The sequence below is a fragment of the Eumetopias jubatus genome, unplaced genomic scaffold (assembly GCF_037043125.1).
Source record: "Eumetopias jubatus isolate StellerSeaLion01/CBP00866 unplaced genomic scaffold, mEumJub1_p1.0 scaffold_2, whole genome shotgun sequence".
NCBI classification, from domain to species: domain Eukaryota; kingdom Metazoa; phylum Chordata; class Mammalia; order Carnivora; family Otariidae; genus Eumetopias; species Eumetopias jubatus.
Window position 1 is genome coordinate 190388156 of NW_028274808.1, and position 27434 is coordinate 190415589.

General features: G+C 46.7%; 1 protein-coding gene and 1 non-coding gene across 2 annotated transcripts in view; both read left to right on the plus strand.

The window, feature by feature from the left end:
- PROM1 (prominin 1) overlaps nt 1–27081 on the plus strand; it is a 98013-nt gene extending 70932 nt beyond the window's left edge. Inside the window, exons 10-23 of the mRNA XM_028087855.2 lie at nt 748–907; nt 3041–3193; nt 8687–8810; nt 10365–10468; nt 12024–12108; nt 13285–13431; nt 14215–14286; nt 15244–15336; nt 17324–17377; nt 19449–19529; nt 19617–19685; nt 22303–22395; nt 25643–25758; nt 26674–27081. Coding sequence (XP_027943656.2) covers nt 748–907; nt 3041–3193; nt 8687–8810; nt 10365–10468; nt 12024–12108; nt 13285–13431; nt 14215–14286; nt 15244–15336; nt 17324–17377; nt 19449–19529; nt 19617–19685; nt 22303–22395; nt 25643–25758; nt 26674–26728 — 1406 coding nt within the window. The 3' untranslated portion in view covers nt 26729–27081. The remainder of the gene's footprint in view (nt 1–747; nt 908–3040; nt 3194–8686; nt 8811–10364; nt 10469–12023; nt 12109–13284; nt 13432–14214; nt 14287–15243; nt 15337–17323; nt 17378–19448; nt 19530–19616; nt 19686–22302; nt 22396–25642; nt 25759–26673) is intronic.
- Nucleotides 1075–1181, plus strand: LOC114198778 (U6 spliceosomal RNA). Its single transcript, XR_003607178.1, has one exon. It is a non-coding gene; the product is annotated as a U6 spliceosomal RNA (small nuclear RNA).
- Nucleotides 27082–27434: the final 353 nt, after the last annotated feature.

The following is a 27434-nucleotide window of genomic DNA, read 5'->3' on the forward strand; positions in this document are numbered from 1 at the left end:
ATTAGAACTTCTCTTCTCTCTGAAACGTTAGGATGGATGTTAACAGAAACTCTTTGACCACTGGGAATACATTGTTCTCTGCATAGGAGAGAACACAGATGTACTTGAACACATCTCAATTTCTCTGAGTCAAATAAAATTTTAACAAAAATGTTGCCTGGGGTCACTTGTTCAAAAAAAATGTCCCTGGCGAATTACTGTGTTCCTGAATGCTATTTCTTATTAAATTATTTTTCCAAAATCATTTAACGGAAGCTTTGGTGGACAAACCTGGGATTCAATCCCATTTTTGGTGCTTTTCTGGAAAAAGAAAAAAAAAAGATCTTTGGGCAAGTAATTTAACCTCGATGGGCCTCAGGTTCAGTTAGTGAAATAGGAAGAAGAATATCTACCTCGGAATAAATGAGTTAACATTTATAAAAGTGCCTGGTCCATGGTAGGCACGCCATAGGCTTTAATTACCAGATTCATTTATTTTTTAGTGAAATAAGCAGCAGAAGAAAACTCTGGCTTGACTTCAGCACCATGTCATTCAAGTCAGCGCCCATAGCTTGCTGTTCTGTTAAGTAATTGCTCTTTGATGGTCTTGGCTACATTCATGCTTGTTGTAGAACCTTTCCATGTTTAAAACACACACATAACATGGGGAAAACTTAAAGTGGTTGAAGCTTTTCATTTTGGTTCCGAAACAGAGTTTCTGTTTCCCTTAGGTTTGAAAACGCATAACCTGGGTATCTTTGTTTTCAGATATCAAAAGTACCTTGAATTCCCTTGGTTCAGATATTGAAAATATAGGCGAGCAGATTCCGATTCAGGATAAGCTGTCCAATTTCATGGGTTACATTAATGACACTGAAACTTACGTCCACCAAAATTTACCCACATTGGAGGAGTATGATTCATTCAGGTGAGTGCCCCACCCCCCTGGAGCCAGCAAGCTAGGGGGCAAAACTTGCTCTGGAACAGGGTAGAACTCAGACATGGCAACCGGGGTCATCTTGTGAGAGAAGACTGTACAAAGAGCACATAACCTGTATGTGTTAACCCTGCTTTATGTTTATTTAGTAAGTTGGAGTGCTTGCTTTAGTAGCACCTATAGTAAAATTGGAACAATACAAGGAAGATGAGCATGACCCCTGCACAAGGATGGCATGCAAATTCATGAAGCATTATGTATATTTTTAAAAACTGAAGACCGGAAGTTCTTGAGCCAAATAATAATTTGCGATTTTGATGTCATTAATGGCTTCTAGAATCTTAGTTATAACTATCTAACGCGTGTAAAAGGATTTCAAAGCCTAAAAGGAATTAAGGAGGGCATTTGGATAATATTCTTCTTTTCATTGTCTTATAAAATCAACACGTCAAGGTCGGTTCTTAAAGAAAGAACATCCTTGAAATGAGTAAATTGCTCGAGAGCTCAAGTAAGCAGTGTGGTCCTCAGCTGTGGATTGCCCCATTAGAAAATGTTAGCCAGTGGGGTTTGGCCTTGGAGACGACAGTGGACATCTCAGGCGGGAGCGCTAGGGAGTGGTAGACCTATAGACCTGAGTTACTTCAAGGACCATGTGACATGTAAGATGTGCTCTCCCTCTGAAAGGCTCAGCCCCACCACCTGTCACTTTCAGAATCATTCTTACTGCCCAAACTCATGGAGATTCCAGAGACTTCCATTCCTGTTCAGGTATTTACTATGCAAGAACCCAAGATAAATAATAAAATAATAACTATAATTGCTAGCAATTCAGGAACAGTTACAGTCTGCCCTCCAGAGCACTGTACACATGACATCTCATTTAATACTCCAAAAAAAAAAAACCCCAAAAAAACAAAAAACCGCAGGGTTCTGTTCTATTTGTAACCTTGTTTCATAGATGAGGAACTTGAGGCTCAGAGGAGTGGAATAACCTTCACAAGATCAGTGGCAATGTTTGCGAGGTGGGTTTTCAGCCCCCATCCGACTATGCTTTCAATTATTGCCCTGTAATCAGTAAGCCATTTTCCTACCGTGTGGCTAGGTCACCCCAGCAGGTGTCAGGACAAACATAAGACCGATGCTTTCTCAATGAATTTACAATCTCATTAGCGGTTAGAGTTTCACAAATGGAAAGAATGATACAATTATCTGTCTACACATCGGCTCCCCCTGCCCTAGGAACTAGAAGCTTACTTTTAAAGGAAATTTAACCAAGCAGATGAAGCACGCATTAACCGCGAAAGATTTCCGAGGCCAGGACCCATGGCTTGTTTAATTTGGCGTCCCCAGTATCTGGAACAAAAAGCCACAGAGTAGGTGCAGGTGGCTATTACAATTACCGAGATTGCTCTTAATTTAATGAAAAGCTTCAGTGGCAGCTTTTGTTGCAGAAGTAAATTCTTTATTTTTTAGTGTTTTAGTGGTTGGGAAGCATTTCTACCCTTGAATGCCCCTCAGCTGCTGGAAGAGGTTGTTGTACATTCCGGGAAAGCCAGTAAGACCTAACTGAGGACCCATCATCCTAAAATGTCTCACAGGACCATTACAAAATTGAGGTTTGCATTCTGCAGGCATTTGATTTAGGATGCTGGTAAATTCTAAAATATTCAGTGCACTCCCCGTGTAGAGTTTCTGGTTCGGCAAAGAACACAATGCCCCCTTCCCCAATTATTCCTGCAACCCCACAGCATTCTAGAGAAAGACCAGGGAAAAGAAGGGGTCTGAAGGGGTACGGTTATCGGTAGCTTTGGAGAACTTGAGTAGACCCTGCTCAGGAGCCCCACAGAAATGAAGCAAAAGGAAAGAAGCAGTCGTCTCCCGACCAATGAGCAAGACAGAGCTCTTCAAAACCAAGATAAAAATTAAGGTCTCCTGCTGGTTGGGTTGGAGGACTAGGGATGGGAAGGGGTCTTGTCACTACAGTGTCACTCTCTGAGGCATTAACAGGGGAATCGGATAATTGATTGCCAAGTGTTACCCAACCGCTCCAGCCCCAGCCCGACAGCTTCTCCGTTATCACATCAACCTCTTTTATGTCTAATAACACTGTGCTTGCTTCACCAGGTGGCTGGGTGGCCTGGTTGTCTGCTCTTTGCTGACACTCATGGTGGTTTTTTATTACCTGGGCTTGATGTGTGGCATGTGTGGCTATGACCGGCGTGCCACCCCGACCAGACGAGGCTGCGTCTCGAACACCGGGGGCATCTTCCTCATGGTGTGAGTGTTTGCTCTTCCTTGCCGCGTGGGGGTGGAAATGCAGGGAGAAGAGCAGATGACACGAAGCCGGTGGCCTCTGGGCTGAGCGTTCTGGGTTCCAGCGGAGGAGGTGTCCTGGTGTGATTGGACTTCTGTCGGTGTGGGAAATGCTACCACACGTAAAAAAGTAAAAGAAAACTCTAGATTGTTAGCACTTCGATAGGCAAGCATAAACACAGTGTCTGTATATGGTGGACTCCTCGGTAGCGAAACTATAAGCTTGTCATCCTGATTCCCATTGTATTTTCTCTCTCTCCCTCCTTCCCTTCCTTCCCTCCATCCATCCATCTATTCACCAGAAACTTGCTGAGGATTGACCTGGTCTCAGACACTGTTCTCTGTGGTCAGCAGTATCATTAGCTTGTTTACTTTGAGACTTTGGAGACGATTTAGCAAAGGGATCGCCGATCCAGCACCCTTAGGATTTAGACACGGAGCCTAAATCAGTGATAAGAGCCAGTGTGGGTTACCAGTGAGGAGCAATTGTGCCCGCTTCCAAGACATTCATATTCAAGTTCATAGTTTTGAAACAAACAAACAAGCAAAAAACCTTTACTCTACCAGGGTGGGACAAAGCACAAGGCATAAGCTGGATGTGACTGCAGATGGGGCCAGAAATGTCAAGTAGGAGGCAGAGGTAGAAGCTGTGTGGCTTCCAAGTTGACATCTTCTTTTCCAGTCCATACCTCAAGAATCAGAGGCAGGGAGCGTGATGGGGGCTCAAGAGGAAGGTAAAGGTTTAGAACAAGGCCCTGGAGCAATGGAGACTCAAAACCTCAGCCACGCTCTCATTTCCCAGCCTATGTCACTAGTACCAGGCTGTGAAAAGCAGGCAAGCAAGTGTCCTGCATTAATGTGCTTTTCCAAACATTGGGTCGCTACAATAAATAATCAGACTTAGGAGCTATGATGGTATGGCCTTTCCATCAAACCTGTAACCTCTGGTGTGGTACAAGGCTTTCTTAGCATTAACGCAACACAAGAGTCTTTTGGGTTTTCTGTTTGTTTGTTTGTTTTGTTTTGGGGGTTTTTTGGTGCAAAAAAAAAGGTGGTTTTATTAAAACATGGGGATAGGACCTGTGGGCAGAAAGAACTGCACCGCAGGCTCAACAGTCTTACAAACAACCTTAAAGCTAACAACATGGGAGTCTGCCAAAATTGGACAAAACTGAACAGAACTCCGTGCATGGAAAAGCCTGTTTGCTCACACGCCTACACTTAAGAAATTAACCCAGTAAAAAAAGAGTATATTGCCCTGTCTTTTTGTTTCCATGTACACAGTTACAGATAGAAAATGAGTTTAAGGTTCAGATTTTACTAATCCTGGTACTTGGCTGTTTTGTCAGTGTTTCGATGGTGAATCTATAAATCACATCTTTTTAACTGTTTGAGAGGAGGGAGTACATTGCTCTGAACAGGTGCACTTATCGTAAAATTCTATTTGCACATTTTTAAGGGACAAAACCAAAATATGTGCCATCTAGCTTCAAAGAGAAAAGAAACAAAGGGGGTCATGAGCCATTGGAGGGAGGCTAAAATTACTTCAGTTTGGGTATAATTCTCACCTCTGTAGACTAAGGAATCTCTAAAGAGACCAAGTCACACAGAAGCCCGTGGCTTGGGAGCACTGGGCTTTATTACACCATAGGAAAAAGGCTGATCAGATGCATTTCAGGTGGCCTGCAGCCTAAGGGTGGCTGTGGGCTCCATAAGTCGACACCCACCACTCAGCCTAGAATTCGAGTTTGGCAGGCTCTTCCATCTCCTGAGACATCTGGTATACAACTGGATAACTGTAAAGGGGGAAAAGAGTACAGGTGTAGTCAGTCTAGTCAAACCAATTAGAAGAATGTAATTTCTTCTAAAAAACTGTTTTATTTGCCTGTAGGAACCAGAAAGAGTATATTTTGTTCAGCCATAACCACAGGACCACCTGTTCTTAAAAACGGCCACACCATCTATTGAAGAGCATGGTCTCTTCAAAAACCAACCAAGAATCCTTATCTCCCCCGGGGCTCCTAGTGAAAGATCAGGGAGGAGGAGAGGCAGAAAGCCCTGACTCTGCTCTGATCCTTGTGTCTTCTGAGGGTCCAGGGAGTGTATGAGGGACCGGATGGGCTACAGCAGGGGGCATATATCTGTCTCTGGGGCCCATGGAAAGTCTCCCCCGAGGGAAGGAGACCTCACCCAGGCAGCAAGAGAACTGTCTCTTGTACTGACGTCAGCCCACTGTGAAACTTCCAGTTTTAGCTCTTGAAAATCGTGCTTAGATTATCCGGAGCTTTGAAGAGAAGCTAATACTCGGTGTGGCCGCGGGTGTCACAAATTGGGCCACATGGGTGGCAGGCCATCGGTCATAGTTCAGAAAGCAGTTTGTCAGGTGGTAGCAGGGGCCCTAAAAACACAACCCCCTGGGCCAAGTCATTCCCATCCTACGGGATCCATTTTGAAGAAGTAGGACCCAACTATGGACAGAGCATCACAAGCAGTGTTTCTGCACTTTTAGTTATAATCTTGAGGCACTGGGAATGGCACAAACGTCAGCCACCAAGGAGTGGGAGATCCTGGGGTCACTGAAATGGAACAAGGAGTGGGAGGTCCTGGGGTCACTGAAATGGAACAAGGAGTGGGAGGTCCTGGGGTCACTGAAATGGGACGAGGTTGTCTACCCTGGATGGTTGACCAGAGTCCCGAAGATGTTTGGCTGGGGCTCCCGAGATTATGTGCATGTCACTATCCTAACTGTGTGGATCAGGAGTCAGCACATGCTTCTCTAAAGATCCAGATAATAAATATTTTCGCTTCTGCTGACCACAGACAATCTTTGTTGCCTGTTATTTCTCTTGTTCTTGTTTTACTTCTCCTCCTCCTCCTTCTTTCCAACACTTTGAGCACCATTAGCTGTTCTTATCTGAGTGACAGGCCTCAGCCTTATCTAGATAGAAGCATATCTAGGAAACCGAGGCTGGAAATGCTAACAGTAAGCTCTGGAGAGTAGCTGTGTTGGTTTGTAGTGTTCTATCGAAGGTTTGGATGATTTTTGTAACTCTCATGCACACACATGCTCAGGCACCCGGTTAAAACCATGGTGACTGGCTTACGCTCCACAGTGTTCCTCTTCCTTATATGCTCCCTGACTCCCAAGCCTTTTAGGTCAGAGAAATTCAGACTGACAGAGGCCCCTGCAGTGAACATATCTTGCTATTTATTTCAGCCAAACCAGGCAAATATTGGTAATTATGCCTTAAGTGTGTCGACTGGGCAGAATTGTGCCCTTAGAAAGGGAGGTTGTTGTTTCTAAGTCCATCAGCCTGCACACTTCAAGGGTCCTTCCCGCCTGTCCCGGTGATGGTACAATCACCACTGATGGTCTGGCCACTCCACCGAGACAGAGTCAAGAGCCTGCTCTGTCCGTGTCTCCACCCAAGTAACTGAGCACCCTAGAGAAAAGTCACACAAGGGGGCACGCTGGCATCCCTACAAAATTATGATCCCCTCCTCAAATGGATCCTTCAGAGCCCTGTAAGTTTCTTCCTTCCCTCCCCCACTTCCTTCCTTCCTTCCCTCCCTCCCTTCCCCACTTCCTTCTTTCCTTCCTTCCTTCCCTCCCCCACTTGCTTCCTCCCTGCTTCCTTCCTTCCCTCCCTCCCCCACTTCCTTCCTTCCTTTCCTCCCTCCTCCTTCCCTCCCTCCCTTCCTTCTGCAATGGCTTCTTCCACTCTGAAGCATCCATCCTCCTCATTTCCCCCTCTCTTAGCAGAAGGCTTTACCCCCTTCTTCACAGAGGAAATAATACGTATCATACACCTTCCGCAAACTCCAGCGCCCCTGCGTCCACACACAGGCAGCGCCTCGTGCAGAGGGGTGTCTCGCTTTTGGGCCATCCCGCCTGCTGCTCCCTGCGCACTGCCCTGAGGGCGAGGGTGCCGTGGGCCAGCCTTCCCTGTCCGGTGTCCTGCTTCTCTTCCCCTCTCCTAGCCTCGCTTCTCAACACTCAAACACGGTCTGCTCTCTCCCCTCTTTAAACAGGACAACAGAAAACTTCCCAACATCACTTCTTCCCTCTCACTCCACTCCCTGCGCAGACAACTGGAAATAATGATGCTTGCTGCCTGTGTCCTTACCTCCCCGCCCTGCCCTTGGGTCAGCAGTGGCCTCTGGGCTTCCAGCCTCGGGACTTCCTGTAGTTCTCCCCAAATGTGCCCTCCCCCTCCCCGAGGTGACTGGGTCCCCTGCGCACTCCCCCCCCCCCCCCCCCCCCGCAGACACGCCTTGGTTTTCCCTTCCAGCGGGAGCCTAGTGCTTTCCTTCCCACACAGCAACCTTCCCTAGGGGCCTTGTTCGCTGGCTGCCCTTGAGCAAGCGGCACAGTGCCCCCCCCCCCCCGGCCCCACCCCAGGCTGCCTCTCCCTGCCATCCCAGCCCCAGGGGCCAGTGGTCACTTCTAAGCAGTTGATGGCCTCGTGCCTGCCCGCAGCCCGGACATGTGTGCTCCACACACAGCCGACTCCCCTCCGGCACCCCCACAGCCATGTCTCATGGGAGCAGGACCGGATCCCACCTGCTCTTCCCTCTCCGAGCACCAGTGTCTCCTTTCCCTGCTGACAAGCCCTGGCATCACCCGGGGCCCTTCCTCGCCTTCTCTCAGGCAGAATCTCCGGCACATCCTGCTGTGTCCATCTCCTGTGTCCCATCTCTTCTGTCCCCTGCCCCCAGCCACATCAGCCCACCACCCCAGGACCAGCAGCAGCCTCCTCAGTGCTAACCCTGTCCATGCAGACCTCTGTCCATCCTGCCCTGCACGCTCTGCCAAGAACGTTCTTCCTCAGAGAGAAAGGGGGTTATGTTCTTCCTGTGCTTCTAGGCCCTCAGCAGCCTCCCCTTCCTGGACCAGCCAGGCCCCGTGCCGTGCACCCCTGCCTGCCTCCAGAGCTGTGCTCACGCCACTCAGCCCTCCCTCTACATGCAGAGCCATGTTGGCCCCCACAGACTCCCAAGGGTACCATTCCTGCCTCGGAACCTCCCCACTCACCGTGTCCCTGCAGAAGGCCGGGTTCACTCACCTGACCTCAGAGGCCGTGTCGGAACCACCGTGCTGGGCTGCAAGGAGACCAGTGTTCCCTAAGTATATGCCTGGGACTGAAAGGTCACAGTGCTTACCGCTTCCTGTCTCCGCTCCGGAGCAGGGGGGCTTGCTTAACCTGCACAAAGCTAAGACTCTAGGTCCCTTTCCTACACTGCGTAGGTAGGACGCTAAGTATTGGCAGGTAATATTGGATCCGTAGTTTCGTTTTTGTTTTTGTTATTTAAGTAATCTCTACACCCAGCTCGGGGCTTGCACTCACAACCCCGAGATCAAGAGTCACACGCTCTACCAAGGGAGCCAACCAAGCACCCCTGAATGTTGAATAAGTTACAGTAGAATTCCAAACCTCATTTCTGTTTTGTTTCCAGCGGGGTTGGCGTCAGTTTCCTCTTCTGCTGGATACTGATGGCCATCGTGGTTCTCACGTTTGTCATCGGTGGAAACATGGAAAAACTTGTCTGCGAGCCTTACAAAAACAGGAAGTTATTCCAGGTAACGATGGCTTCCAGTCCCCACGGTGGAAAGGGCTTGAGTGGAGACTTCGATTTCCCCATATCTAGTGGGGGCAGAAAGATGAGCATTTTGGCTTTTATTCAGTGACTGAAGATTTCCTTCTATTCATCAGAGCAAAAGGAAAAAAACGTGGTAAAGTATTGTTTTTCCAATGTCAGGTGAACCAAGCACCAGCAGTTGAGGCCTGCCGGTCAGTGTGGATTGTAATAAGCGGGGGAAGAAAATTCCCAAGGATGGGTACCCCAGGAGGCTTCTGACCTTTTAAAGAGGTTCTCAAATGATGGTTGCCCACGCAGATGCTTTGAGGCCTTCAATGTGAAGTGAAAGACACGGAAAAAATTCCACGCCTCGTGGCTGAGTGTCGTCCCTGGTGGCTGTCTGACAAGGCTGTTGGAAAATGAGTTCAGGCTCCACCTTCTCCCTCTGAAACCGAATCCCATGGACTTGACAGGACCACCTCTCAGTTCAGCGTCACTAATTAATGAGGGAGTTTGGGTCTGGGTGGTGCTCTCGTCACTCTGGCTTTCCGGGGTTTTTCTCCAGATTCTGGTTTTTAAAATATATTTCTGTTTTCCTGTTTTATCGTATATGTCCTTTCGCCTCAAATCTGTTACGAAATTTGGTGAGTGACTACAAAGGTGACCAGTTGTCTTAGTATTTTAATTATTCAGTTGAGGAAAATTAAATTGGGAATGTTGATGTGTTAAATTATGTCCATTTGGCCTCTTGATAAAAAATAATAGTGATATATCAAGCCAGACTTCATTATCTCTCGTACTGTGTTAAATTGCCAGAGAGGAATTCTTAAAAAAAAAAGGGGGGGGATTTTCTTTTTAAAGATTTATTTATTTATTTGAGAGAGAGAGAGAGAGAGAGCATGAGCACTAGCAGGAGGGGCAGAAGGGAGGGAAAGAGAATCCCAAGCAGAGTCTACGCTGAGCGCTGAGCCATACGCAGAGCTTGATCTCATCACCCTGAGATCATGACCTGAGCCGAAACCAAGAGTGAGCTGCTCAACCGACTATGCCACCCAGGTGCCCCAAAATAGGGGATATTTTGAAACCATTTACATTCCTCGGGCACGTACACAGTCATGCACTAATGAACTCGTCTTAATTTTATGATATATATGACATATTAGCCATCTTCAATATATGATATTAAGTGAAAGAGTATGCAAGTTTTAATTCTTTTTGTCCAGAGAAAAGTAACAAAGAGGTGGACCAACTGCTTTATGGCTTTCTATTGGCTAGTCTGAATCAAGCTGTCAATTCTCCCATTTCTAATGTACTTGTCTTCCTAAGAGAAGTGTTCTCCAAAAAAAGTAGTTCAGTAATTCTTATTGATGCTACTCAGTGGTCATTTTATTCCAATCACACTATTACTTTCCCATTTTAAATTGGAAACCAATGAAGAAAACCATGATCTGAAAATCCCCAAAATATATTTAACAGAATATTTATTTTATTATATGTACGTGTATTAGTGTAAGAGTATCTCTTTTAAAAAAAACGTTTTTTCAATTTGTTCTAGATTTTGGACACACCATATTTACTAAATGAGAATTGGAAATACTATCTCTCTGGCATGGTGTTTAACAATCCGGATATTAATCTCACTTTTGAACAAGTTTACAGGTAGACTAAATGGCATTATGCATTTTTCAGCTACTGAAAATGTTGTTGTTCCAGAATGAAAATTTTGCTTTCAAAGTGTCTTTAAGCTTGACAAGACCAGCTATTCTCTAGTCCTCGCAAAGAAGTAGTAAAAATAAGACCAAAAAGAGCATCCTTCCCCTGAAAGCCTTCTAGACTTTGGCGTGGCGATGTCTCAAGGTCCCCTTGTCTGGTGTGCACTAGACCTTGCTGGTTAAGGTGACCCTAAGATGCATTAACGAGACCCTTTGAAAACTCTTTATACGGCAATCACGCCGCCCCAAGTAAATGCCATATAAGAAGAAGTGAGCAGATGGGTCCAAATCTCAGACATGCTAATTAATAGTGAAGCAGCTGACTGACGGGCTCCAGTCTTGGCTCTACCATCAGGGAGCAGGCCTTGGTGACTTTGGGCAGTTTTACTTCCTCCCTCCTCAATAGGGTTCAGAGGCTCCCCTAGCAGAGATAGCAAATGAGTGGCTTTCGTGGTAGCTGTTGGTAGTCAGACCTTGGTGGTCTTGCTCATAGCCAGAGGAGTTTCAGGATCCTTCATCCACAGCATGTTGTAGGCAGATGTTATCAATTGATTGGAGTCTCTGGGCATGATTAAACCGTCTTTGGGCTGAAAAGACAAAGCCAATCTTCTTGGCCCAGCCTGCCAGCTCTTTGTGACTCTGGCACCTGCAGAATTCTGCAGCCTACCCCTGGTGGCTAGTGTATCTGGCTCTCTGTTGCAACAACACCAGCTGACTGGGGATTCCCTGGAGAAGAGTATCACTCCTCCTAGGGCTGTGGGAAAGCGGCTTCTCCCAGGCATCCCTCGGGGCTAGTGGGCTTTGGCTGCTGGACACGGAAGAGGCGCCCGCGGGAAGTGGCTGTCTCAGCGGCAGGGACATGCATCAGATGAGCTTGCTCTTCTTAGCTCAGTCAAGGAGGCATTTTGCACATTTTGGAGAAGCACAGAGAGGTGAGGCCAAGTTAGGTGTTCTGACCATCTGGATATAGGTGTGGCCCCCTTCCCTATCTCCATCCTGCCCTTAAAATATACATCCAACCATTTGTTTAGTAAGTGAAGCTCAACCCTGGAAATATGGAGGCAGGTGGTCTGGCAGGGCTTTGATAGAATCTTTTAATAAAGCCCATGATATGCTCTGTAACACACCTCTTTCTAGCAGGTGGTGTCCTTTTTTGTTTGTTTTTTTATGAGAATTTATTTCTTCCCAAGTTGTGAACTTGTTATCCCTCACAGCAGTAGAAAAAGCACAAAGGAGACAGAAAGAAGGATGCTTTACCAGTCTTACTGTATCTGTTCCAAAGATGGGACATTGAGTAAAGCAGGGAACAAAGTCCCAAATTGTAGGGGCATGGCGGGGACGGTGTGGTGACCTCCTGCATTGACACTCAGAAGCGGCTTCTCTGCACCCAGATTTAGACAAAACTAAAGATAAACAGTGAGCCTCTCTCTCCATCCTTAGCAGGGGACAGAGATAGACACGGCTGCCTTTCTGGATCATGATTTCTCTGTTTATTCCCACAGCGACTGCAAAGAAAATAAGGGCATCTATACCACACTTAAGCTAGAGAACAGCTACAATATCAGTGGGCATCTCAACTTTCAGGAGGTAAGGAATCAGAGCCAGTCAAAAAGGGATGTATGTCTTTAGTAAAGCCACTGGCCTTTCTTTTTTTTTTTTTTCTCTTCACTGAGGTGAAATTCACATAAGATAAAATTCACCATCTGAAAGTGACATTTAGTGCGCTGACAAGGTTGTGCAACGCTCATTTCTGTCTAATTCCAAATCATTTTCATTACCCCCCAACCCGTTGTCTTTCTTGAGGCCTGAGTTTCTCTAGTTGACTACGCGAAATCTCTAAAGGGGCCTCTCTGCGGACACGACGCAGGAAGATCTTGCTGTGCGTGTCAGTGTCCCTAGAGGAGCAAAACCCCGGGGATGTTGGCTCTCCAACACTGGCCACCCTTTTCTCCCAGGTCCCTGAAGAGGGAACTAGGCACCCAGAACTCCACCCCACACAGTCCTTGCCCCTCGGGAATCATGGCTGTGGCCGCAGGACTCCAAAGGGGCCTCTGCGGAGCTCCGCCAGTTGGCAACAGCGACGAAAACAGACAGAAGGAAATGACTTCCTCCGCTTCTTTGCCCTCCCCCCTCCCCCCCAAGCCCACCCACAGGGGAGAGCCCACTCAAGAGCATAATGGACAGGAGGAGGAGCAAAAGAGTTTCAAGGACACTCGGGCACTACACGCTGCCCGAAACTCTGCCTTCCTCTTAGAACAACCCCAAGTCACCAGCCATGTCCCTATGATCTCAAGTGTCCTCGCCACGCAAGTCCAGGGCGTGCTGCCTCCTTCCCCTGGGATACAGCCTGCCTGGCCCCCTTCGGCATCTGTATTTGTCCAGACGCATTCAGAAGCCACCTCCCCTCCGTTGCCCTGTCCAGCCCCCTGCCTTGGCAGACTCTCTCCTGCCCCTGGGGTCCTGACGCAGTTTGCGTGCCTTTATTACAACACTGTCTCTTCCTTTGAGGGCTTTGAGGCCTGAGATGGACTATTATTTTGCTTTGCATCCCAGCTCCTCACACAGTGCTTGGCGTGGGGCATAAGGAAGGAGGCAGCGATGCAGGGAAGGAGTGGGAGGGGAGAGAAGAGTACCAGGAAGAAATGCCAGTCAAGTTCACGTCTGTGTTTTTTTTTTTTTTTGTCTTGTGTCATTGCTCTTTTAACGCGTATGTGGCATTCTTGAAGTATAGGCTTACCTATAACTTTTCTTTTTATCATGCAGCATGCTGAAAACATAGACAATGATTTTAAAAATCTGAATGTAAGTATCGACAATGTTGTGCTGCTGGATGAAGCAGGAAGAAGAAACCTTATGGATTTCAGCTCTTCAGGAGTAGACACCATAGACTATAACGTCTACTTGGCTGAGGTGTGACCCGTGTGTTTGTGCTTGATCTTTGGGGGGGAAAAATAAGAGCAGATACCTCCGGGTTTTTGTTTTTCTTTCCTTTTTTTTTATTATTGAGATTAAATTTACATACCATAAATTACCTATTTTAAAGAGCAATGCAGGGGCGCTTGGCTGGCTCTGTCGGTAGAGCATACGACTCTTGATCTCAGTTCAGGCCCCACTTTGGGTGGAGACGTTACTTAAAAATAAAATCTCTAAGAAATAATAAAAAATTTAAAAAATAAAGTGAGCAATTCATTAGCTTGGAGTAGAAAGACAATGTTGCTCAACTACTGGTTCTATCCAGTTCCAAAACATCTTTACCACCTGAAAAGAAAACCTCATTCCCATTACATAGTTGCTTCCCTTCTCCCCTCCCAGCCCTGACAACTACTAATAATCTATGTTCTGCTCCTGTGAATTTACCGATTCTGGCTATGTCATATGAGTGGAATCATACAGCATGTGACCTTCTGTGTTTCATGGTCTTTCCTGGTCCCCTTTCATGGAGCCTCAAGTTTTTGAGATTCATCTCCATTATAGCATGGATCAGTACTTGATTTCTTTTTATGGTTGGATCATGTGGTTGGATAAAAATAATATGGTTTTATATGTATAAATAAGAATGCAGCTGTTGTCACCTATGTTAAGAGTTTCCAGCCTTACTTTATGGACCATAGCTCATGCTATTGTCTGTTAGATATTGTTAAGGCTTAAAAATCCCACAGCCATGACACAGTTCTCTTTCCCCCTCTTTTGTAGATGGGTAAAGCTCCCACCAAAGTGAATCTTTTATCCTTTGCAAATGATCTAGAAGCAAAAGCCGACCATTTGGTGAGTTCGAACAGTCCAATTCTAAATGCTATAATCATTAGAGATGTCAAATGTCCATACTATTCTTAGCTTCCTTATACCACAAGTAACCTTCCGTTAAAACCACCTCTCTTTCCCTCGGGCATGTCAAGGCTTCCCACCAGCCACCACTGCTGTGTGGCCCAGAAATCTGTGAGCACGTGAATGGTCCTGGGGTGACATCGGGGTGCCCGCAGTTCTCCTGACCTCTGCTCGTGGTGCTGGTGCCCTCACTGCTTTAGAACCGTCTCTGCTTTCATGCCCATCCACCCCTCTACCTGCAAACACGCGCGTGCGTGCACACACACACACACACGCGCGCGCGCGATTTTTCTCACAGTGTAGGGAATGGGAGGAGATTCCATTGGGTGCTCGGCGTCACCAACAGCAAGTGGGTAAGGGAAGGCAAAGACATCACCCGAGCCCCGTAAACTTCCGTTCTTCACTTCTCCTGCTGGTTGGTGACTCGTTGGCTCAAACGGGTCCCTTTCAAGAAGCAGCAGCGCATGGGGATGAGGAGCCTGGGCTCTGGAGGAAGACTGGGATTTTAAATCCTGACTCAGCCGCTTCCTAAGGAGAGGAACTAGGACGAGATGTTTCACCCTCTGTGCCTTAGTTTCCTCGTCTGTAAAACGGGGACCTAGCTGCTGGAAAGCGGGCTTTACAGCGGCTCCATTCTGGCGAGGTGAGGAAGAGAACACAGCCTCCAGCCCTCAGGAGAGTCTCCTGGCTTTGGGTGGCCGCTGAGAGTTCATGGTTCTATGATTCGAGGTCGGGTGTCTGGGTGCTGCCCCTCCGGGTGGTCCCCACAACCACAAGCGGACAAGGAGGGCTGCACACTGGTCACGGCTAACCTGCCCCAAGCTCCTGCACGTAGGGAGAATGCTCCAGAGTCTGGAAGGATGGTGTTGATCTGTGTTTATTTGGTTCTCCTTGTAGCCTCAAGGAAGTTTGAAACAGTCCCTGAAAAGTAATGCACAAACCATTAGAACGATTCACCGTGGCCAAGTCATTCCTTTGGAACAGTCAATGGTAACAACCCACAACCTCTGGGGTTTCCCTGGGACCTGAGCAAAGCCCATCTCACTAGCTGGTTTTCATTTAGACTAACCTCATGCGCGAGGGTCAAACCCAGCTGGCCTCAGGCTAAGAAACTGAGCTATGTTAAAAATAAATGATTGCAAGGGCGCCTGAGTGACTCAGTGGGTTGAGCGTCCGACTTTTGATTTCAGCTCAGGTCATGATCTCAGGGTCCTGGGATGGAGCCCAAATTCAGGCTCTGTGCTCAGCGGGGAGTCTGCTTGTCCTTCTCTGTCTGCCCCTCTCCTCTGCTCTCTCTCTGAAATAAATAAAATAAAATAAAATAAAACTTAAAAAAATAAAATAAATGATAGCAGCTGGGCTTTAAAGACACACTTTCAATGTCACCACCCCTTTCGTGCCTTATCTCCTTGCCTTTTCCACTTGCCTGTGACCAGGTAGATTAACTCTGGGATTGCCCCACATACCGGGCTCCAGCTCTCTTGGCCTTCAACCAGCCCCCGGAAGCCAGGCATCTAGCTGGAAGGCTGATGTCTGTGCCCTGGACTCACTCTTACTTACTTATTCTCAAATTCTTTTTCTCCAAACCCTGCCAAGAAATATGGGAAGGCAAGGGTAAGTCCTTTTCTCTCTGCCTCGTTTAGCTCTGTTCGCTGATCTGATGGGCGATGTTTCCCTTCTCCTCTTTCGTAGCCTCTGTCCTGACTTCCCCTTTCTTTTTCTTCTTGCTGCCTTCTGGCTTCTTTCCCTGAATTCCAGAAACGTAGTTTGTAGCAGAGAAAGGGCACGGGCTCTGGAGTCAGGTGGAGCTGATTTCAGATCCTGCTTCTGCCTCTGCAAAGTCTTAGGGCTTTACGTCTCTCGTCTGAAGATGGTGGGAACGGGTCCCGCCCTGCAGTCACCTGGTTCCTGGAGATGAAGCGGCCGATGTCCCAGAGAGACTCTGTGAACAGAGGAATGATTTTTATGCTTGTGTGGGAAACCTGTTACAGAGTTGGCTTGCTCAGGTTTGGAGAAGCGCATCAGTCCACTTGACTCCAGTCTTGAAACCTTCTACAACTAGTTTTTACCATGTCTCTCTCTTTCTCCCTCTCTTTCCCCTTCTGACTTTCTAACTAATTAGAGTATTCACAAAGAAAATTGAGTTGTCTGAATTTTGTATGCTATGCTCATCCCAATTTTCTGCTCTGCTTGTTTATGCCTAGCACAAATTTGTTAACATTTTAAGCTGGTTTTTCCCTGTTCCTTAAACGCTTTCCTTCAAGGAGACACAAGACTCTTTGGCCTTCTCAGAGCTGCGGCAACCTGTCTACAAATAGGCAAATAGCTCTGTACATGTGACCTACAATCTAAACCAGGGTTTGGCAAACCATGGCCCCCAAAACTACAATCTGTGGGCCAAATCCAGCCCGTTGCTTGTTTTTATAAATAAAGTTTTATTGGAACACAGCCATGCCCCCTTATTACAGATGATTCATGGCTGCTTTTGGCTAAAAGGGCAAAGTTTAAAATTAAATTAAATTAAATTAAAAATAAAATAAAATAAAAAAGAATAAAATAAAATGGCAAAGTTGAGTGCTTTGGACAGGGTATGGCCCACAAAGCCTAAAATATTTACTATCTGGCCTTTGTTTTTACCACTCCCTGATCTAAACCATTCAGGTTAAACTACTCTGGGCGATTTGGGTGGAATTTCTTTTAAGGAGTTCTGCTACTTTGAGCAAACCTGACTCAACGTGGTTTCTTGGGCACCTTGCATGGGGCGTGCTGCTCTAGAAAACATACCCTGATTTCCTTCTTCAGCTTTCCTGACACCAGAGCTATCGTTACTTGCATCTGTTGTTTTTTCTAGACTGAAACCATTGCAGAGTAAAGTCAGGTCTGATGGCTGACTGGGGGGAGGGAAGGGAGACACAGGCATGTGATCTCGCTGGTTCATGTCATAAGTTGGAAAATATTGCATATGTTTGTTCGCCAGAGTACTATCTACCAAAGCATCAAGGAACTTCAACACAAAAGCAATGGATTGGGGGTAAGGACTGATTTTCCTTTTCTGTCCTGGGCGGGGCAGGGGGGCGGGTCTTATCATAAAAGCACACACAGACTCTCAGAGATGTTGGTTTTACAAGTATTTAAGTTTAAAAAAACAAGGCTTGGCTATCTACCCATTTTAAATGTCAAAGTGGGTTTTCCTACCACTTGCTTTCTGCAAGTACGTCTCACCTTGGCGCATTGTTAGACACACAGGTGAAAGCTGTGTCTTGGTGTGTGGAACTCAAGCTCAGAAGATGCATGGTCGCTGTTACTGAAATAATGCTACCTGCACAATCCAGTGCCTTCTGACCACAAACGCATTCTCACTGTTGGGTCCACGGCGGGCTTCTCCACCTATCTCCCCACCCGGAGAGCCAGCCTGAAGGAACAGCTCCTGTCTGGGCAACCTCATGTCCTCGAGGTGGAGGACAGGCAATCAGAGGGTGAATGGAAAGAGGCTGCCCTTTCGGTGACTGCCTAGCACCAGCACTCTGCCGCTCTACCTACATTTGATTGGCCAAAGCAAATGACATGACATGGCCGGGCCTATCGTCACAGGGTGGGGACGTATGCCCCCCCCCCCATGAGAAGCCAGGCCTAGAAAGACATTAGTGATCGGGACCACGTGGGCCTCCCTGGGACCACAGACATCCACAGCAGAAACTGAGCTCTGTGGCTATGGTGTGTGCCACTTGTATCCTCAAGGCCAATGGGCAACTCAGAAAGTATTTCTTTATTGAGCAGAATAGGCTGCCTGTGAGAGGTTTGGGATGTCAGTCAGCCACCGTGGAAAACTCCATGGTCCTCCCTGTGCTTTCCTCACAGCTGCCTTTGCAGACCTTTGCCACAGGGCTTCTTGCCACATGCAGCTGGATCTCCCGTGTGAACTGGGAGCTCCTTCAGTTGTAGCTGGTCAACACTGAGTCTGCTACTTGATTGATATACCAAGAGCTTAAGTTTCCCCTGAAGACTGTTCTAGTAGGTTTACTCTGCTTGCGGACCATCACTGTACCTCTAATCACAGTTGTCCCATGCCAAGGGAAGCTGGAGACAGGCTGGGGACTGCGCGCTGATCCTTTACTATGCTACCCCTCTTACGTTCAGGGTGAAAGTGTGCAGCTATGCCTTGCCCTTCACAAAGGGCCAGTGTGGGGGCGAGTTGGGGTGGAAATCAGCCCTTGACCCACTGGCCGGGCTGTGTGCCCTGAGGTCCCTGGGCAGAACAGAAAAGACACCTTTTCTAATTTGACCAAGCTGCCCGGTGGGGATTCTTATCTGTGTGAAATAACTAGGTACAAATCCCAGGTTTTGTGCACCCAGCCTGGTGACATCAAGCAGGGTCAGCCACCTCCTCTGTGAAGGGAGCCTAACACAATGCCTTCCAACAGCCTGTTCATACCAGAGCCCCCCTTATCCATGGGGGGTGCATTCAGTGGAGGCCTAAAGCCACAGGGGGTACAGGACCCCATTGTACTTAGTTTTTTTCCCCTACATACACAGCTCCGATAAAGTCGAATTGATAGATTAGGCACAATAAGAGGGTAACAACAATAATCAATAATAAAAAAGAACAATTATAACAATATACCATAATAGAAATCATGTGAATGTGGTCTCTCTCTCTCAAAATATCTTACCGTACTGAACTCCCCCTCCTTCCTGTGATGAGGTTGAGATGATAAAAAGCCTGAGTGCAGGGCAAAGGGAGCGGAATGGCGTAGGCATGTGGCAGAGCGTTAGCTACTATTGACCTTCTGACCATACGTCAGAAGGAGGGTCATCTGCTTCTGGATCCCGAGTGAAGGAAACTGTGGATAAGGTGGGGGATTCTTGGACTCAGTGAGGTGATTAGGATTAAGAGTTTGGCCCGGTGTCTGGCACAAAGTGAGTGCTTGGTACATACTCCTCTTGTTCCCCTGGCCTCAGAGGGCTGGGCTGGTTCTGTGGTCTTCTTAACTAGCAAGTTGTGGTGGTGTGGGGCTGAGCTAACAGCACCCGAATCCACATGCCAACCATCTACTTAAATCCCTTCATCCTTTGAGACCCTGTCGATCCGCTGTGTTTTCCAGGTGAAAGTGGTCAATATCCTTTCCTCTCTGGATTCTGCTCAGGACTTCCTCAAAACCCGCATCTCCTCGGTTATTGTTGAAGTAAGTGGATGTGAGCCCGTCACTCCGTGGCTGCAGAGTATGGGATAGTCCTCTTAATGATTTTACTACTCTTTGATTTCTTTCCAGGAAAGTAAGAAGTATGGGAACACGATAGCAGGATACTTTGAACGCTATCTGCAGTGGGTCAAGATCTCAGTAAGTAGTTTATCTTTAATGAACTTAAGAGGGCCATGTGTTAGGATAGTCATGTTCTAGGATAAAATCAGGAGGAAATAAAGTTAAGTTCCTAGTAATTGGGTAGGAGATAAGCAAAGGACCTCGAACATGGGGACCATGAAGTGGGGGCTCCTAGGACTCAGCACATGTTATCCACAGTGGACCCCTTCTCAGGCCGGCCCACCGAGCTGGAGAACATGCCCTCACTTTCTCCCCCAGCTCCTTTGCTCGCCATTTTGGGGGTTCCTGCCACACTTGACTCTGTCTCCCCAGTGAACTATGAGCTCCCTTCAAAGTGGTGGTGTGTTCGTGCCCTGGGCCCTGCTGAGCCTGTCAGGTCGTTGGTGTATTAGTCTACTTGGGGTGGCTTGAGCAGAAAACAGAAATTTGTTTTCTCACAATTCTGGAGGCTGGAAGTCCAAGATCAAGGTGTCAGCAGGGTTAGTTTCTTCGGAGGCCTCTCTGCTTGGCTTGTAGGTGGCTGTCTTCTCTCTGTGTCTTCACATGGTCATCCCTCTGTGCATGTCTGTGCCCGAATTTTCTCTTCTTTTATAAAGACACTAGTCATATTGGTTTAGGACTCACCCTGATAACTTCGTTTGAACTGAACTGCCTCTTCAAAGACCCTACCTCCAAATACAGTCACATTCCAAGAAACCAGGGGGTAGGACTTTTGTCATCTTGGGCTTTGGGTCTGTGTCCCTCTAAGGATTATTCCACTGGGGGAGAGGTGCGGGGCGGCAGGGGGAGGTGCTTACAGCTGAGTTACCTGAATGACCTGGGCTGAGTTATGTGGGCTACTTGCTGCCAGCCAAGACAGGTTTTGAGAAGCCTAGGGACTCAGGAAAATTTAGATTACCCCGAGCAGCCTCGAGAGTCTCCTATCTATTCCCAGCCCGCAGCCGCATGAGCCGAGACGAGACTACCGGCCGTCTCTTCCCTCTTTGCTGCCCCACCCCCATATTCCAGCCACACCCAACTGCTTGATTCTCGGAAACATTCACATTTCTCCATGTGATTCCCTCCGTATCATCTCCCCCTCCCCAGTCCCCGCCTCCAGTCCCCACTGTCTGGGCCCTGAGCCTGGTTCTCCTTCAAGGCCCGGGTTTCTGATGTCTATGCTGACACCTCCTCCTACCTCCCAGATGTGAAGACCTCAGGGTCTTCTCAGTGCTGGGGTGAAGGGCGTGAACACGCAGGGGAGTAAGGGCAGAACAAATGCATTATCAACATCACCACCACGGCCACTCAACCCTGTGCATCTCCTCCGCCAGACCGAGGAACCACAGCTTGGTCACTTTCATACCCAGAATATAAAGCAGATACCCTGAAACCCAAGTGAATCTGGACAGGAACGGTTAAGTCATACAAGAGCCACACCATGGGAATATTAGGTGGCCCTTTGTACAAAATGGATCAGCACTATGCCAAAGGACCAGGAGAGATTTTTACAGGGTAGAAATAAGAGAGAAAAGAAAGATGCAGAAAAACATACAGAATATGACTCCTACTCTGCTTTTTGTAAAGCCAGCAGTTAAAAAGCCTAGAAAGAGTGTGTACGGGGTTGTCTGAGCTTGGTAAAAATAAAGTTGTTAACGTGGGTTGCCTTGTAAGGTATATATGTAAGGTATATATGGTATATATGAAAGGGGAAGGTGAGTCCACCCATAAAGGAAAAGAAACAGGACACATCCCTGCCCCAGTGAGCGAACATCTAGCTCACTGTACGCACTCAGAAGTTGTTTTTTTTTAATGAATGAATATAGTTATCTTAAGTCAATGGGATTGGAACATCTGTTTGTGATTCATTAGACTCGTATGAGCCCTGGGTGGTATACGCAGTTGAAGGATTGTTGAACGCTACATCTGAAACTAGTGATGTACTATAGGTTGGCTAGTTGAATTTAAGTTAAAAAGAAATAAAATTAGTTTAATTGATTATTAAAAACTTGTTTATTCTCACCTCATTAATGAGTTCATAGTTTTCCATCTTCTAAAATGGGGTCAGCAGGTGGCGCTGTTTCTGTAAACACAGTTTGATTGGCACACAGCCACACCCATATGTTTCTGCATCCTCTGTGGCTGGTTTTGCCAAACCGAGCCAGAGTCCAGCACCTGTGACAGAAGTGTCTCAGCCTGCCCTGCGAGGTCGAGAAGATTAACTCTCTGGCCCTTTATAGAAAAAGTTTGCCAAGCCCTGGTCTAAATGATATAAGTATTGTTTAATTAGCTTTCCATTTCTTCCCCATATCCTTTGTCAGATCTCAAAGGGGTCAGGTGAGAAATTCAGACTGAGCCCCTGTGCTGGAAATCTGGACTTCTGCATTCTCTCGGGAGCCTGGCAGGGTAGGCCTTATTGTTCCGGATAAAAGGGCAGGAATCAGAGACCCAGGCTCAGACAGAATCAGCATCTCACTTTCCAGTACCTACTTGTATACATCATCGAGCTCATCCCTAGCCATCATCTCACAGCTCTGTATCTGAGACGGTGTAGAGATCCTTTTTGTGAGAACAGGTCAAGGGTAAATGGCACATGTAATTCTTGTGGATTTTTGTGGGCGTGGCTCAAAGTTCCCCTGTGTTTCTTAACCCACAGATTACTGAGCAAATTGCAGCCTGCAAACCCGTGGCCACCGCTTTGGACTCTGCTGTGGACGTCTTTCTGTGTAGCTACATTATCGACCCCCTGGTAAGAATTTCATCTTTCAAAATAACGAAACACAATAAACTCGTCACTCTTCATGGTTTGTTGGCAGACTGTAGTACGCCCTAGGATATAAAATAGTTTTGCGCTTGAGTCCATTACTATTGCAGAATCCAAGACCTAAAATCTAAAATTTAGATGAATGTGTTGTGATACCTAACAGACTGGGAAAAGCCAAAGACCTAGCTGCATACCTTTGTTCCTTACTAGAGTTGTATTTTATAGAAGTCAGGAGACCCTCATGAAGAAAACTTCTATTTGTCCAGAATAGATGGAAAGGGTGGTCACTGGTATGCATATTGCCAATATTTAAAAGGATTCTTAGTGCAACTATATATATAGATACAGATATATAACCCCAAAGCTATAGCAAACTGAATTTAATTTTTTTTAAGATTTTGTTTATTTATTTGACAGAGAGAGAGAGCACAAGCAGGGAGGGGGCGGCAGGCAGAGGGAGAGAGAAGCAGACTCCCCGCCGAGCAGGGAGCCTGAAATGGGGTTCAATCCCCAGACCCTGGGATCATGACCTGAGCCGAAGGCAGACGCTTACCCTCCTGAGCCACCCAGGCGCCACTTAATTTAATTTTTGATTTAAAACCCTTTGAGATATTACCATTGGGTTGGTAAGTTCCAATTAATCAAGTGTATTCCTTAGCTCTATTCACTCCTCAATATACACTGACCGTCTCTGCGAGCCAACCCTCTCATTTCCTCTGCTGGAAGCACGTCAGTGACTTCTTGTGGCTATCCCCAGTGAAGATCAGGGTCTTTAACTGAATATACTAGGCCCTGCATGATTGGGCCCCTGCCCATGGAGGCCACATTTTGCACTATTTGATCACCTTTCTCTCCAGACCCATGTTTTCTTTTCTTTAAATCCATCTTGATGTCCCCACCTCAGGGCCTTTGCACATGCCATTTCTGCTACCAGGACTGTAAACCACACGCACACACACTCTCTCCCTCTCTCTCGTTCTTCCCCTCCACACCCACACCCCATCTGGCTAACTCTAGCTCTAAGTCTGCCAGTGAGTGAGAACACAGGCTCTGGATTCGGATTCTACTTCTACATTTTCTGAACTCTGTGACTTGGAAAAATTATTGAACTTTTCTGAGCTTTATCACCTGAGTGGGGCTGTTTGATGGTTCAGTGAGAGATTATGTGTCAAGCCCTTGACACCATAGCTGGTACGTTGACACTGAATACATGTTTGCTATTACTAGTAAGCAGCGTTCAGGTCTTAGCTCAAACATGTCTTTTTTTCCAGGAAGCCTTTTCTGATCTTCCCACCTAGATTGGGCTCCCTTTTCTACACTCCCATAGAACTCTACGCTTTTCCTTTAGAGGTGTTATTGCTGTTTGAATTGCACGTTTGTGTGGTTCTTTGATTAAGGCCTGTCCCCTGCGGCACACTCTAGACTCTCGACTCCCTGAGCAGAGGGCCCGTGTGTTGCTGTGTCCCTGTCATCTGGCACATTGCCTGGCACAGGCATTTGAATGAATGATGATCGGACAGCTGTTTGTCAAAGTACATCTGTATCGCTCCATCTGTCCATCTCCCTGTCCCACATCCACACGTCCATCTGTCTGGAAGATGGACCTCCACACCTGAATGGAAACACTCTTGCGCTCTGCCTTCCTTCTTCCCCAGCCCGTTAGGGGCTTTGTGCTGCTGCTTGGACCCCCGCTGATGGCTTTGCCTGAACCGTCCTTAGGTGTCCTGGGCTAATCTGGTTGATTCTGAATTAATATCCTCGCATCCAGTCTTCACCACCTGCCCCAGCTACTCAAATCACCCAACTATCAGATGCTTGCCACAAATAATTGGGGACCAGCAGAGCGGAGGCCTGGAGGCTGGTCAGGAAGATCGTAGGCTGGAGCTTTATAGCCGGGCGGTCTAAATAGTGAGAAAGAGCTCTGGGCATTGATTTTGCCAGGAAAACAAACTCCAGACTGACTAACATGTTCCTTTTATATCTCGATTGTTCCCAGAAGAATTATGGCAGCTTCCAATAAAAGGATATGGTTGTCATCAAGCTCTAAAGCCTCTCAAACAAGTTGGAAAGCACAGAAACGTGCCAATAAAAGAACGTGGTGGCGGGACGGGGAGGAGAACAAATTTACTGGAAATTCTGGGCCAGGAGGGGCCACTGCCATTCGATAGCACATCCCATCAGGAGAAGAGCAGGATCTCAGTGGCTGAGCCATGAGGGTTGGGGTGGGGGGCCATTGTGACATCCAAGCTGCCTTTGCTTCGCGGTGGGCTGGGGAGGCGGTCCTACTGTTACCGACAACATCATCCTAAGGCAGTGGCAGATTTTGTGTGTTTATGAAGTCGGCCAAGTGCAAGATTCTGGCCAGTGTATGATGCCCACAGGGTCAGGCTGGTTGTTCCCAGGTGCATCCGTTGTGATTGGTGAGTAAGGTCACACAGTGTTGGGTGTTGCCCCTGCAAAAGCTAGCTGTGTGGCCTGGGGAAAACCGAGGACAGATGCCCCTCTCCACGGAAGAACCACCAGTCAGCTACAGCTGGTGTCACCTTGTGGGGATGGGGGCTCAGTGTTCGGAGATTGAGCTTCAGCCTTTTCAAGAACGGATGTAAACCCAAGTTCCTATGTGAAATCCGACTATGAATGTTGGCAACTACTTTTTGAAACTACTTTAAGCTGCCTTTTAGACAAATCAGGGTTGGATACAGCCTATGATCTGCCCTCAAATTGGCTAAATTAACTATGGAATGTTTGTTGAGAGCCTTGTAATTCTGCCTTTTCCACACAATACTGTTTTGGAATGAGGAGGCTGTGGTCCCACTGTTCTGATGCCCAGCAAGGCCAGGAAGGTGAATTAGCACATCAGACAACTCGGGAAAGGGATCGGGCTCAGGTGGACCCCTCTGCTCTTCTCCTTGGCAGCAAAGGGACGCCATCTGGTGGGGTCTTAGATTCAAACCCTTACTTCCCCACTTGCTGCCACTGTCCCTCATTTGTAAAATCAATATAATAATAGGACCGATTCAAGGTTTTCAGAAAGATTTTAGGACTTACAGTAATATGTAGCACTTCACACAGCGGCTGACTCGTATCTCGTTCACAAATGGTCTCCATGAACAACATCAGGGCTCATTAAAAAAATTGCAAAAGGAAGGGACCCCCCCCACCACCACCAACTGCTGTTTCCCATTCCCCACCCTCAGGCATGTAATCCTCCTGATTTTCTTTCCTTCCCTAGAATTTGTTTTGGTTTGGCATAGGGAAAGCCACCATATTTTTACTCCCAGCCATCATTTTCGCTGTGAAGCTGGCCAAGTACTACCGTCGAATGGACTCAGAGGACGTGTATGATGAGTAAGTAGACACATTTCTGCAGAGTGTGGGGCGGGCGGCCACTTTCTAAGTGGGACTCCGCTCAGAGAGGTCGCGAGAGATGAGCTCTAATGACATTGCACTTGGTCTTTTCTTAAAGTAGGGGGTCACCTCTTGTTTTAGCTCTGTTTTCCCTCTTGCCCACTCTGCTCGGCGTCCTTAACCGACCTTCTTGTTTCTCATTTGCAGTTCCTCTGTCTTGGGGACTTGGCACTTTACTTTATAACTGTTTTTACTGGTTTTCATTTTGACTCTGTAGCCTTCTCTTCACTCTGTGGTGACCCTGTATGCTTCATTTTTACTTCTCTCACTTCCCTCTCGACCTGTGTCTCTCCTGAATTTACTCTGTCAGCATCTGTATTAGGGTAAAAAAAATGTGGGGGATGCAGCTGTTGAGCTGTAATAGTAATTAAAAAAAATAATTGTATCTCCCTTTTTAGTATTTTATACTGCTGAAACTGTATCGCCAAAAAGTAAGCCTTTTCTTTTTTTAACCATATTTATCAGATGGGACTGGGGAGGTCATCATTATTAATATATGATGGGTTTATAAAATAAAAGTAATAACATCTTAACATTACATAACGACATTAGATATGCCCAGATAAAAATCAGTGCCGATGTCTCTTAAAATGAGGGCTGGCACATACAAGGTACTGAGGAAATACTTGTTGAACTAATGACATTTTGTACGTTCAGTTTATTTATCTAAAAATGGTTGTTTCAATACTTGCTTTTAAAGGGACCAGAATGTGAATATACCTTTTCACCTTCTTTGTAGACTTCACAAATTGCCATACACTTTTCATGACCATTACATTGCCTTTGTAACCCATGATGTAACTACTTCATCTTAGAGGTAACGTGGTGTTTTTGGTATATTTATTTCTGTTGCAGTATGGAAAATGGTAATATTGGTTTTCATAGACATCATTCCACTCAGACTGTATGAACAAAGTTTTTAAACAGATCCAACGGCACGAGTTCTTGACCTACAGCACCTCCAAATACTGGAAAAGAAACCCTTCCCTCCTGGAGTTTACAGAGTTCAGTGATTTTTATATTCAACACGCACTGACACGCCAAAGAATGAAAAGCGTGTACACCTATTTTTTTTTAATCTCTAGAAGTTTTGCTTTAATCATCTGAGCCTTCGATGAAAGTTTCAATATGTAATACATTCACTGAATTTCCAGTTTAGCTTTGGGAACAAGACATGAATTGTGTCCCATTTCCTTGCTTGGTAACTTAGACTTGTAGTTAGAAAACGCTCAGCAAATCGCAGATATGCGTGTGTGTGAACAATAAAAGAATGATTTCAGAAATCTGACTCTAATCTTCTTATTGAAAAATATTCCTATATGATAAATACCAGTTACGTCACTGTGTCATTTTCTCAGAGCTACTGTAACAAATTATGCAGAGTGGGTGGCTCTACGCAGAAGTGTCTTCTCTCACAGTTCTGGAGGCCGGGGGTCTGAAATCCCCTTCCTCAGAGAAGGAAGACTCTGTTCCATGCCTTTCTCCTCGATTCTGATGATTGCGACAATGCACAGCATTGTTTGGACACTGTTTGGACACATCACTCCAATCTCTGCCTCTGTCTTCGCAGAACGGAGTCTGCCCTTGTGTGCCTCGGTCCAAATTTCCTTCTGCTT